The 14,019-nt window shown below is 42.6% G+C and overlaps 2 protein-coding genes across 3 annotated transcripts in view; one reads left to right on the forward strand and one right to left on the reverse strand.

Moving 5' to 3' along the window:
• LOC127596218 (uncharacterized) overlaps positions 1-14,019 on the reverse strand; it is a 138,091-nt gene that overhangs the window by 10,774 nt on the left and 113,298 nt on the right. The window lies entirely within an intron of this gene.
• arhgef25a (Rho guanine nucleotide exchange factor (GEF) 25a) overlaps positions 3,612-14,019 on the forward strand; it is a 51,696-nt gene continuing 41,288 nt past the window's right edge. For both annotated transcript variants that reach the window (XM_052058428.1, XM_052058429.1), the window contains exons 1-2: positions 3,612-4,091; positions 5,196-5,307. In XM_052058428.1, coding sequence (XP_051914388.1) covers positions 3,996-4,091; positions 5,196-5,307 — 208 coding nt within the window. In that variant the 5' untranslated portion in view covers positions 3,612-3,995. The remainder of the gene's footprint in view (positions 4,092-5,195; positions 5,308-14,019) is intronic.

A 14,019-nucleotide genomic window follows, 5' to 3' on the forward strand; every position in this document is an offset into this window, starting at 1 on the left:
CTCAGCAGTCTTGTATCTTGCATTGAAAACTGCTGTTTTCTGTGTCGTCCAAGGCTGCCACCAGCAGTTTAGCACACTTAGTGAATATGGCGATTTGTCATTCTGTCAGGAAACCACCTCAAGATTGATCCATTTTGTTTCAACTTGTGGTTCCGTCAATTTTGTGGCCAGTTTCTGCTTCGGAGCTGCTGTCTGAATGTGGACAGGAACGTCACATGAACAAGCATCAGGGCCTCGCTCACATGCTGTCAAAGATGTCGCTTGTCAACAGATTAACCCCCGTTGCGTTATCTGGCAACCTTGCTGCTGCGCTCCTGCGGTTGTGCAATACTTCCGCTCAATTGGAGATCAAGCCTGCCTCCCTGAGATCAAACATTGAAATGCCCCACTTGTCAGTGATTCATGCTTATCTGCTGTGCTTCAATAAATGTTTAGACTTACATAGCGTACCTTCGGCAGAGGTGGCAAAAGTACTCATACCTTGTACTTAAATACAAATACACATAGGTGGATAAAAAAGACTACTGTAGTAAAAGCAGAAGTATTAATTGGTGTTCTGTATGTAAAAGATGAAAGAGTACAGCTTCTGGAATGTAGGGAGAGCGGGACTTGATGTCACACATTTTACCCTTTGAGATATTTCTCGGAATCAATACATCATATAAAAACAAAATGTGTCGCAAATGAAAGATCAAAGTCTCAGGTACGCGTTCATGTCATTGCAGAGTTACAAGCAATCAAACAGAGTGTGAACATATGGCATGTTGCACAAGTTGTCATGATGTATGGTGTAAGATAGTTGATTGAAGATGCATTTTGCAACTCATTAAAAAAAAGGACAACATTATTGCCAACAATGTAACTTTTAACAGAAAAAATAATTTGTCACATGCACAGGATTAAAGTCCTTCGGACCTGATGGCACATTGGCCGTGGCGCTAAGCCTCAAATGTCTCCCTCAAACTCACAATTCAAGATGAAAGTGAGTTCCAAAACTGAAAGCATCAGTTCATCTTCAAACTTGAACCGGTCCTGGAATGTGGACATAGTTCCAACACCAACTGGAAGATCCAGTTGTAAACTCTCTTCAGCACTAATCAGAATCAGCATTCAAGGCGTTCGTACGTAAACTGATTTGCTAGCAGTGTATTTTTCATTGGCCCAATCTTTGGATGTCATGTGATGTAATTCTAGGTGAAAGTTCGTATAAAAGAGAACAATGACTGAGCTATGAAAAGATACCTCATTCTTTCCTCTAACAAGTCCACGTGTAACACTGCTAGGATTTTTATTGCTTCATAATATAGTATTTTATACATTTATTTATTTACTTTACTTTGGGTCATGAAGAATGGGTCATTGTCTCTCGTCTCAACTCACAATGTGCTCTTGTCTTTTCAGAACCGACATGACTCCTGACCATAAAAAGGAAGAACATCAGTACATTATTTCGTGTTTTAGTTGCCCTCTCTGGCAGGGACCTCCCTCATAAACCTCTGCATCACATTTGAGACAAAATAAACAAAACAAAACAAATAAATGACTGAAAACAACTTTGCTCCAAGCTCATTTCTGAAAAGCGAATGCACTGGCAGCAGTTCATGCATGAGGACCTTGATACCTTTTAGCAGGTTTGGATATGCTCCAATAATTATTTAATTTGCTCATGATAACCAACTCAAAATATTCACAATTTGCAATTGAGTGGAGAAAATATATGCAATATCACTTTTGAACACAAGGGAGTAGTAGCCTGACACAAACATTTACATACATTAACATACACACACACACTTACACGCACATGCACACACACGGGCACCCTTTATTAATGAACTTTTAACGTGACACTTGTTCTAGTATATTTGGCCCCCTCCCTTGGACTCTGGTTTCTGAAGTTAACCCCCCCCCCCCTCCCAGCCCCCACCAGGCATGAATCCACCCAGCAGAGGTCAGTGTGAGAGAAGAAGACGTTGACGACGAGAGGCTTGGGAAACACAGCACTAAGTTTAGCCTGCTCGGTGAGTGATTCTGTGTACGGCCATGTGCTCCGCTAATATTAGACTGTTGGCACTTTGTCCAAGGCAGCTACCAGCACTAAAACTCAGACTTTTCCATGTAAAAGAATCCCAGTCTGCTATTGGAATCAATGGGATGGGGGTTAGTCAGCAAGGGCAAAGAACCGACTGTATTCATTGAGAGAAAGTTATTAGTCTGTGAAGTCGATGTTTGCGCTTGGCTCAAGGACACATTATTATACCACTTGGAAGAAAGCAGCAATTTTGGGCCTGTGCAGCAACTTGATCTGTTCTAGTGCGGATCACATTGTTTTACGTCAACAGCCTAAAGAGTGAAAGATGTGCTTAAGTTATTTGACTCCATTTGAGACTGACACTTTGGGAGATGTTACCATTTGTCATGGTTCATCTGTGGGATGTCCCAGAGGCTCGGATGGGACAAGAATAACTTGACCTGTGACAGACGAGGGAACATTTCTAAAAAATGCAGAACAATGGCTACAGGACAGCAGAACAAGCTCTGGTTTAAAAAAAAAAAAAACAAAAGTTGACTCTTTCAGTAACTCTTTTTGTTGACCGAAAAAACACCCACTTCAACATGCCGTCCAAGCTCCATCGAGAAATAATACTATCTTAAAAACAGGAGAAAAAAGAATGATAATTTAACTGCATATCATAAGGTCTATGTGGTTCAATGCAACATGTTTGTGGAGAGCTTTGTGGCTGGAATTAACTATTAACTATGAGTAAAAAAATCCCAATGCACAATTTCTCGCAGGATTTTCAAGAACTTAAATATTTTTATTTAATAACTCAATTTTAATTAGTGGTTGCAAAAATAAAATCATCTGGATCCAGGTACATTTTTGGAGATGTACTGTATATGCTACTTAAAAGATGTATACACACACACACACACACACACACACACACACACACACACACACACACACACACACACATAGATCGATAGATAGATAGATAGACAGACAGTATCCCCCCCCCCCCCAAGAAAATATTTCTATTCAGAAATATGACTCATTCTTTCATTTCTCTATTCAGCAGAAGTATGGGACTCATCATTTCCAAAGGATTTATTGTGTGATGTACAGCCTTCTTTGGAAAGAACACTTTATTGGTAACAGTAGTGAGACTTGAGTAACTTTGTTCTTCATGGACTCTCATTGTTGGAACAATGACCGTGTCTTCACTCAACTTTTGCTTGTTTTTGAAAAAAAATCAGTTGCATCAATAAATTATGAGTTGATCGTCAACACTTAACGAGTGAGCATTTCAAGTTGACTTGAGTAGCAGATCTTGGTACAATTGATGCTAGTATCATAAATAGATGGGCTTCAGGGGCTGTGTGTGGATACCTTATTTGGGGCTGCCCCGGCCGCTTAAGGCTTTACACACTTTGTGTCACTGGCTGAAACTTTTGTGGAGAGGGACAGAAGAAATGGAGGTACTCTCCAAAGAAAGGCAAGAAGACATGCCGCACAAATAGCGAGGAATCCACCTCATGCACACAAGCAAGGGAAAAAAAATAATGGAAGATGAAGGGAGGAGAGTTAGGGGGGAGTTAGGAGTGGTGATCGTGTGCAGCCAATGAAGAACTAGCCAGAAAGATTCCAGGGAGGGTGATGAGTCTCCGCTCACCAGTTGGACTATAAGAGAAGAACAGGACGGGACGGCAAACTTGATAAGAGGCTACACACGCAAATGAAGAGAGGGCAAGGAGGCCCAAATAAATCTCGTATGCGTATTTGCTCAGGTGCTTTTCAGGAGAAGGTGTGTTTGGGCTCGCATCGCACATATGCATGGTGGATCGACAAGGAGCTTCTGCGCAAGTGCACGTCGCCTGATCCTCAGCCAGAACCAATCATTCGCATGAAGTCTGGTGCACACAGGCTCCAGTCATCTAAAAAAACAACCAAAAAATAAATACAGAAGCTGCAGGACAAACAGCACACCAGAATGAAGCCGCTTCAGAAGAATCAGGGACGCACTGACCAGATGTTGGGAGCCATAGCTGACATGCTCACTTCAGTGGCACTGCCCAATCAACAGTGGGTGAGTCGCAAACTTGTGCTGGAGCGTGCGGTTGACATCTTAATGTTCCTGCTGGCACTTTAGCTTCTCCACAAACATGTGTTTCAATTGACAGGTGATCAGTGGATATGTTCCTGCCCCATTTGTGTGTTTGACTGATTTGTCTCCGGGATGCTTAAACGGAATAAAATACCTGGAACGATCTCATTTTATTATCGTGACCTTTCTCTAGTAATAAGGGGTTTATGGCATGAAACGGCATTTGTACATCCATTTTCTATGGCGTTTGATCTTATCTGGGCCACAAGGAAGCTGGAGCCATCCTTGGCCAACTTTAGGTGAAAGGAAAGGTAGATGCACCCTGAACCGGTAGCCAGCCAGTCAAAGGGGACACATCGACAAGCAAGCATCCACAGTCGCATTCACACCGATATCGGCGAAAGCAGGGGTGTCAAAGTCCGTCCTCAAAGGCCTTGCTGCAACACACCTGATCCAACTGATCAGCTCATCAGCAAGCTCTATGGGAGAGCTGATAATGATCCCGATCTTTTGAATCAGGTGTGTTGAAGCAGGGAGACAAGGAAAACAGGCAGGACACTGGCCCTCGAGGACCAGAGGTTGACACCTGTGATCTAGCGGAGAGGTGCCCATTCAAGTCCAATTCTCCACACCCCAACTCCTGCCAGTTTTTGATGTCTCCCTCCTCCAACACACCTGATTCAAAGCATCTGGCATTATGTTACTACAGACTGTCTGCTGTTAAATTTCCCTCAAACAATATACAGTCTATATTTTTTCATGGAACAATGGTTATTTTAGTATTGTATTGAAACCCGATCTGACAGGAACCATCAATACACACCACTGAGTTCTGCGCCTGCTAAGTTATCAAGATTGAAACCTTGGCTGGATGACTCTGGCAAAGGGCGGCCCTTAACAATTTCCACTGAATTGTTGCTCACGGACAAACGGAGGAAAGGAGGAAAGCCATCCAGGACATTATGGAAAAATACAAGCGCAAGTGTTAGATTTTTGTGGTTATGTGACCATAATCACTCGGCACTCTTGGCAAGACTTTCTCCAGGAGAGCAGGACACGGTCTGACAAAGGCCTCTGTGTGTGCAGCTCGTGGAGGACGTTGAGGCGGACCTCCCATCAAGCCAAGAGGAAAGGGGGCCAGTCCAAGGCCATTGGAGGACCCAGGGACTGGACTGGGAGCGGCCCAGAGAAGGAACAGGTAGGACCTGAAAGCTCCCCTGACCATGACCGAAGCCTCTCAAGTCACAATACACGTTCAAACATTGGCCCTCACCTAACCAGTCACAGCTATCAAAACCTTTGAGCTCAGCTTTAAGTCTTTATGTGACATGTCAAGGCTGTGAAACGCCTGGTGCACCCACTCAATCACTCGAGCTCGGCCGAAACATTATTTTGCTCAGGTTTCGGCTGTGTCAGGGAAGCTTGATTTCGTCATTTTTGAATTTTGGATCTAACTCAGCAAATTTATCGTTTGGGGTTTTTCATTATACTCTAGTTAGTTTTTATATTGTTTTGATTTTAATAAAGCAATTCGATTTAATTAGTTTTTCGAACAGTTTATATTCTATTTATTTATATTTTAAATGCGTCATTTTAGTTAAATTCTTATTAGTTTTAAAATTGGTTTTAGTATTAGTTCAATTGGTTTTATTTTTTTAATGTAGGCAATATTTTTCTCGTGCATGATTTGAAAAAAGGTCATGAAGTCTTGCATAATAAAGTAAATTAAATTACGATTCACAAGCAACAAACTTCTCCTTCTTAGGTAGCTAAGCATGTACAGTAATACCAAATTAAATACTTTTAAAATGAACCCTGAAAGCCCACGTATGATAGGAATTGACAAAAATGAAAACAAAGGACATTTATACTTGTAATTGAAGTTAATTTTAGTTTTATAAATGCAAGATTTGTAGTTTCAATTAGTTGTCATTTTTATTTTGTGTTGGTAACAAAAATGTTTTGTTCTTAATTTTAATTTTTAGTTATTTAATTAGTTTTCCATTTGCTATAATTACCTTGATGTAAACCAGGGGTGCCCAAACTTTTGACCGAAGATCTACTTTTCGATCAACCACCCTCCCGGCATCAACCCATTACCACATACGCACGCACGCACGCACGTACACACACATGCTATGATGAGCAACAGCCTGATGCTGAGGTATGCGATGCACTTTTGCAGCCTGTTAACGATCTCGTAGCTCATGCGTACCGTTTTAAAATGCTTCTCTCGGTCTTCCAGATTCCCATTCTTTGCCCTTTCCCCTCAGTGAATTATACAAACCAAACTCTGAATGGGAATAATGATAACGATAAAAGATATAGTGCAGCAACTCTGATCACATGCTACAATTGCAGACTGCTGAGCGCTAACAACTTCTGGTGACGCAGTCACACGGCACCGTAGGTTAAAGATGACCCGCTTTATTTTAGTTTATATTTAGTTTTAGTATATTTAGTTTAGTTTATAGTATTTTTTGTGGAAATGAGACTAAGGTGCAGTGTGCATCAACACAAAAATATATTACTAACATGCACAGAGACACTTTATTTTTTTCTTCTACACCCCTCGGATCGATTTGGGACCAGTCCCTGATCTACTGGTCGATCACGATCGACATAATGGGCACCCCTGATCTAGACAAACCTGAGTTGCACTTGAGAATTTCTGATGGTGCAGTGAAATGCTGATGATCCGACAGTGTCTTGTGTCCACTTTGGACAAACGTGGTGGCATTGAAAATCATCACTGGCTGTAACATCATGGGCTGCTTTCTACAGATGAGTCATTCCAATCACCGAAACACCGCCGATTGGTCGTTATGTCACTCAGTGTGTGTACAATTACTTGTGTGAATCATACTTATAATGGGGACTGATCAAAGTGGTGCTGGCAAGTGATTGTTATCTTCATTGTAGTTTTCTTGGTTTTTACTTTGTGTTTTCTTTCATGGGCCCACATATTAAATAGAAGGAATTAGACTACAGCTACACATTGAGAGCTGTTGTTGGGTTCGTTTAAGTCAACTTACGTTGTCTTGCAAGGATAGAAATTGATATATGAGCACTGTATGGTGACAGTAAACTCAACTCATCTCACTCCACGACAAGCAGCAGTTTGGAAGAGAGGAAACAATGGATCAAAAGACAGGCTTCATGTTGGTTGAATCCACTCACAGCTTTATTGTCAAACTAAACATAAAACTAAGAGAATTACGTGTTGTGAACATGACACGGCCGCTTAGCTTAATGCTAACAAAATAAGCTCCACGGTCAGGCTCATGAATAACACCGTGTTGCAGTGTTGTACACTTTCAGCAATCAATATTTGGAGTTAAACAGTGGACAGACAATACCACAAGATTTAAAAAAAAATCCTCTGCAAGCTTAATGGGCTTTGTTGTGAATGTCTCATTGTAGTGTATCTCAGCTAGTCTGCATTGTACTGCCCACAGGTGGCCAAGGCGCACACGCTAGAAGGAGCCGCTCACGATCAACGATTTACTGAGTGTTATTTCCCTTGTTAAGAACACTTTGCAACCACGTATTTTCTTGAAAAAAGTAAGGTGAAACTGCCAATAAGCATTTTCCACGCAAAACGATGCTTGCTCCCCTTAAAAAAAAATATTATAAGTATTGAAACTGCTAAAAGAATTATGTTTGGGAACTAACACTACTCATTTTGCACTTGCATTAAGAATTTCACAAAAACAATTACAATTACATCACTGCACTGAAAGTCTGCATGCTTATTGGCACCAGCTCTGTTAGTGGTAATTTGACATGCCCACAAAACCAGTTGCATGTCTAAGTTGTCCTTGGCCAGTTGGTTGCAGTTATTCATGCACGTCATGTGCGTGCCATTCCTTTTTCCTTGAGTGCAGTGAAACAAAAGCAGCTTTGTCGCTGGATCTGAGTTTGGATTGGATGGTGTGTGTATATGCAATTTTGTGAGCTGTGGTGGTGAGGACCAAACGAGTGGGCCGCTAAATGTTACGGAAATAAGTGCTTGGTGTAGCAGAGGTGCAAGAGAGGCAGCGCTTAAGGCTGTCAGTGATGCTTATCTCGAACGATGGCCTGACTTGGATGGGGTTGTGCTTATAAAACCGTCTGAGAAAAAAAAACGACAAAAAAAGAAATTTAAAATCACATACACAATGCCACATAGAATTAAGGTGACCAAAAAGGAAAACGTTTTTTTCCCACTTCCGGACCTCTGCCTCTGCTTGAGTGTTTATGCATATCAGCCGAATTTCCTCTGGACAGGAAATTGGATGGAAAATGAGTGAAGGACAAGGCAGGAAGACGTCCAGACCACAACAACAGGAGGTAGACTTTGAGTAGCTCAGAGCTGTTCGCTTGACAGTTTCCAGTGTCATGCATTATTACAAGAATTAAGGGTGAAATTGTCCAAAAAATGTTTCAGCCAATATAAACCAGCCTGCAACACACTTCACAAGCATACCTTCTGAAAAAATAGTGCATAAACCTGTTACAATATTTATACAATACAATACATGCTGATTTATATATTTATGACAACAAAGGTTTTCTTCCAATTCCAGTGTATTGCTTTTCCCATGAAATCCTCCAAATTCCATCCATTCATCTATTTTCTAGCACTTATCCGGGGTCGGGTCGCGGGGCAACAGCTTTAGCAGGGAAGCCCAGACTTCCCTCTCCCGAGCCACTTCTAGCTCTTCCTGGGGGATCCTGAGGCGTTCCCAGAGACATAGTCTCTCCAGCGTGTCCTGGGTCTCCTGCCGTTGGGACATGCCCTGAAGACCTCACCAGGGAGGCGTTCAGGAAGTATCCTAATCAGATGCCCGAGCCACCTCATCTGGCTCCTCTCGATTTGGAGGATAAGCGGCTCGACTCTAAGCCCCTCCCGGATGATCGAGCTTCTCATCTTATCTCTAAGGGAGAGCCCGGACAAAACTAATTTCGGCCGCTTGTATCCTCCAAATTGTCGGGGCCAAAGGCTGCCTACAGAGGAAAGTTAGTTCTAAAATACAGTGGTGCCATCATAATCAAGTAACTTGATTTTTTGTTTTTCAAGAGACGAGCCATCACTCAGCTGATTTTATGTATTTATTTACTGTACACACTACTTCTGTCAGCAGCAAAAATAATTCACATGTTCTTTTCCCCATGAAATGTGGATTTCCTTTGAGCTTGGTCGCAAGTCCATGGGTTACTTAGTGTGCTCATGTATTGTAAAGCCATCAAACTTCAATGGAGACACTGTGGACGTGTGATTGCACTCTGATGTGCTTTGTCACGCTGAGGTCAGCGTGTTGGTTCCATTCTGCTCTCACTTTTCCCTTTTGCCTTTCTCTCCCAAATAACATGAATCCCTACTTTTATTTTAAATAGATAGATAGATAGATCTATCTATTCATTCATTCATTCATCTTCCGAGCCGCTTGATCCTCACTAGGGTCACGGGGGGGTGCTGGAGCCTATCCCAGCTGTCTTCGGGCAGTAGGCGGGGGACACCCTGAATCGGTTGCCAGCCAATCGCAGGGCACACAGAAACGAACAACCATTCGCACTCACACCCACACCTAGGGACAATTTAGAGTGTTCAAACAGCCTGCCACGCATGTTTCTGGAATGTGGGAGGAAACCGGAGCACCCGGAGAAAACCCACGCAGGCCCAGGGAGTATCTATCTATCTATCTATCTATCTATCTATCTATCTATCTATCTATCTATCTATCTATCTATCTATCTATCTATCTATCTATCTATCTATCTATCTATCTATCTATCTATCTATCTATCTATCTATCTATCTATCTATCTATCTATCTATCTATCTATCTATCTATCTATCTATCTATCTATCTATCTATCTATCTATCTATCTATCTATCTATCTATCTATCTATCTATCTATCTATCTATCTATCTATCTATCTATCTATCTATCTATCTATCTATCTATCTATCTATCTAATTAGTGGGGTACAGAATACAAAATAATTTGCTAGCACCGACTGACGTGACATCACTCACGAGAAAAAAAATATGCTATCAAATATGCCCCCCACTGATACGAATATCAGGGTTCACCGGCATCAGTGCCGCTGCGCAAATGGCGCTGTCTACAAAAATGGAGCTCAGGGCATTCAGGTTGGCACAAGGCATATTAAGGACTGCCATCAAAATGGGACATTTCAGTCAGATGGAAAGACACCAGCACTGACTTACTTCAACACCAGCCAGCATTAGCTCAAAAGTCGTTTATGGGTGTTTTCTGCAGCAATACACTGGTGCAGTGTCGCTGCATGACTTGTGATTGAAAGTCCTAATGGAAAAAAAAATATCTGTCAAATCAAGATTTTAATAGCAGCGCATTGAGAGGAATTGTCCTCGTCTTACTTAGTGTGGCTGCTTTCAGCATCTGTCAGCATCCATCCAACATGATCTTTCAAGTCAGTCAAATAAATGTGATGTTATGTGAGCAGAATTAGCATGAAATCCTTCATATCAAGTTTTGCTCGAGGGTGGGAGTGTACTGATCCCAGAGGCCCCTGAGATTGCACTGTGCATGTGACCTTACATGGGCAGAGATCAACCTGAAGACACATCGCATTGCATTGCATTGGAAGGGACCGAGGTCAAACCATTTTGGCTCATGCACTTGTATGTATGTGCTCATGATGAATTGAAAACGCAAACTGTTGCTACGTGCTACCGACTTTAACGGCACAGCGGCACCTTGAAAGAACGTTCACTTGCTGAAACCATCCTGACTGGCGCTGTCTTCAAAACAGCAGAGGTGCAAGTGGAGGAGCTTGACCAAAACCGTCAAAAAGAGGGCAACTTTCAATGTTTTATACTGTATCGTCAAACTGTGTTGTGGGAGCATTAAAAACATACACTTGCACAAATGCGACCAGATGATGATGATGGATATATGATGGATATGGACATTATACACAGGTACAGGGGGGGAGAGAGAAAAAAATGCTTTCCTGGGCTCGTATTATTCATGGAATTTTTTATAGTTTTATTTTCCAGACTCTGATGTTTTGAGGCCCAGAACTCTGCAGGTGGTTCATGTCTGTGAAGTGCAGATGTGCCCCTGTGTGGCAGCGTTGAAGTAATGACGTGCAGCACACCCAACTCACTTCTTGCTGCACGCCTCCATCTGCGGCTGCTGTAATTGGACAGAAAGTGCAAGCCGCACAGACCTTCAGGACCGCAGAGATTGAAACATGACAGTGGCTCCTGCTTGCGGATGGGATGTCGGCCAAAAGCCTAAAACCTCGCCCACATGTCGGCATGTCCAGGATTCCGGTTCTCCTTAATTGGCTCTCAGCTTAGTGATGAAGGAAGAGAAATAAGGGAGGTGAAGTAGAAATGGGGACGGGAGTAGGAGACGGGGGGGGGGGGGGGGGAAATCAAAGTGCTCATATTTTGGCAGGATTTCAGCTGGCTGATGGACAGAGGCGAGGCTAATGTCAGCGAAGAGGGGGATGGGGGCGGGTTGGAGAACGACGACGCTATGGACAACCGACCTGACTCTGTGCACATTTGGGTTTATTCAATCAAGCAGCATTTCGTACAAGACGGTGGAAACAAGTGCACAAAATGTGATGAAGTCCCGTGCATTGAGATGATTTTCATTCTTTTAAGTCCCTGTGAAGTGAAAATAAATCTCTTGTCAGTTTAACACGGCATCACAATTACACAGGATAGCAACTGGATGTAAAAGAAGGCACTCCGTTCTTAAATAGTGGGGAAGGTAGGGGAGCAGGGGGTTGGACTCACATCAAACGCCCGTCACAGTTTGGGCCCCATTTTTGCCACCCACCCTCTCAAAGAAAATGAGCTGGAACAATTAAGGCTCTTGAGCCACAATTGTGTGGTACCTACTGTATTTCTCAGTGCATTGTCAGCAGTTTTCTTTTACGTGTCTAATGTACTTCGAAACTCATTTGTGAATTGACCGTAGAGGGTCTTTAAATCACATTCCTGAGTCCGCCTCTTGCATGCGATTTACTGTCCCCTGAGCCAATAAACGTTACGTAACCTGATGGAAAGGGTAACATTTAAAGCCACTTTGAATGGGAATGTGGAGGTTCAAAAGAGACAACCGGCACACGAATAAGCTTGCGCCGTAGCCTGATTTGTGTGTCGTGTAGTGGGCTTGAGTGTTGTGCGCCTGCGTCTGTGCTGTGCTGTGGGGTGTGCAGAAGGAGAAGATGTGGGGGAGTCAGGGAGAAAGATAAAAGCAGAGAGTCGAAAAGGCTGGCAATGCCCACTTCTCCTCTTCTCTCCTCCCCCTGACGTTGGGGGAAGATCGTGAACATTTTTTTTCCATATTTCTGCAAGCTTTTTTTTTTTTGCTTGTATCCCCATTGCCATCGCTGATGATTGATCATGCTTCATCACTGATAAGGCTGTTCAATTCATAACAAACAAGTTAGTTCCTTGTCAAAAGTGTTTTGAATGTGTGGCATGACTTCTACATGGGCAAACAGAGCACTTGCAGCACTGATGATCACGTAACCCTACACCATCCAGACAGTATTGATGTCTTTTACGCAACAGGTACTAACGCCCCCTACTGAGTGTCTTTGTACTATTACGCGTTGCCAGTTTTTTTTTTCACCCAACCATTCAAAAAAATATTGAATGTGTCTCAGAAAAACAACGGCGCAATCTCTGTGCTGCAGAGTTTGCATTGACTTGAGGATATGCACCACTTTCACCTCCAGTGGTTGTCTGGCTGTCTGTGCTTCATCTTGCTTCTTTTGGAAAACTCTTCGTCTCTGTGATTGAGTCAGTTGTCTGTCAACGTGCGCTGTTATGCTACTCGCACGGAAGCCATATCAGCATCAGACAAGTGGTGACGTTCTGCCGCACTGTTCAGTCTTTCTTCCCTCTGGCAAATTACAAATTAAGAAATATGGAGACGGGAGCAAGCAGGAAGGAAGGGCAGGTATTGCTATCTGTTTGTTGAGGTAACCCGGTGTGGTTCCCCGACTTCAGAAGTGATCTACTGCGGTCCGGTTTGCTTCTTCTTCATTGCATGATTTCTCAAAATTCCATTTCGAATAAATGGTTATTTGATTCATGAGCTTTGGACTTAATCATTTCCATCAGAATCCGAATCTCCTTTTTTGGCCGATTGTGTGAAAACACACTGGGCAGTTAGTCTCCAGTGCGTTGAGTCACACATGCAAGACAAGGCAGCTTTATTTATACAGCACATTTATACAACTCAATGTGCTTCACTCAAGGAAAGACACAACACCAAGACGCATTGACAAACACAACAGTTGTGTCGTGGAAAACGGTCCTGTTTCACCTCATTGGTCAGAAAATGATGTGTTTGCTAAAAATCATCGTTATTCATCTCTCAGAACAATTAAACTTTCTTCCTCTGGATGGCAGAAGGTACGGAATTAACCTGAGCAGGACCTCTTTTTGTAACCTTTTTGGCAATGTGTGGTGAATAATTTTTATTGTGTTTTCGGGTTAGTAAAGATCGGGAAATGCGGCATTTGTGTAGTTATGCTTTTGTTGTCGTTTGGAGAAGACTCGGTGTGTTTCCGCCACTGGCCAATACTCGATTCAGTTGAGTTTTTTTTTTTCATCAACATTAGGAAGATCCCATGATGCATTTCACAATTGTGTCACTTGAACCATGTGTAGAGTATATTCAGCTTTAGGTGCTCACCGAGCTCAAGCCTCATGAGGGATGCAAAGTTATCTCGTGACATCATGGCTGTTAAAATCAGAAATATTGTGCAACTTAAGAATCCTCTATTTCATAAATGATTGTTGGATGTGCAAATTGTACAACCTCGGTGCCCTTCAACGCATCCACCAAAGTGTACCTACTGCTGCGCTTTTGTTGCATCCATTTTGTCTCTGAAGATCTCTTCTC

This window comes from Hippocampus zosterae, chromosome 2 (assembly GCF_025434085.1).
Source record: "Hippocampus zosterae strain Florida chromosome 2, ASM2543408v3, whole genome shotgun sequence".
Lineage (NCBI taxonomy): Eukaryota > Metazoa > Chordata > Actinopteri > Syngnathiformes > Syngnathidae > Hippocampus > Hippocampus zosterae.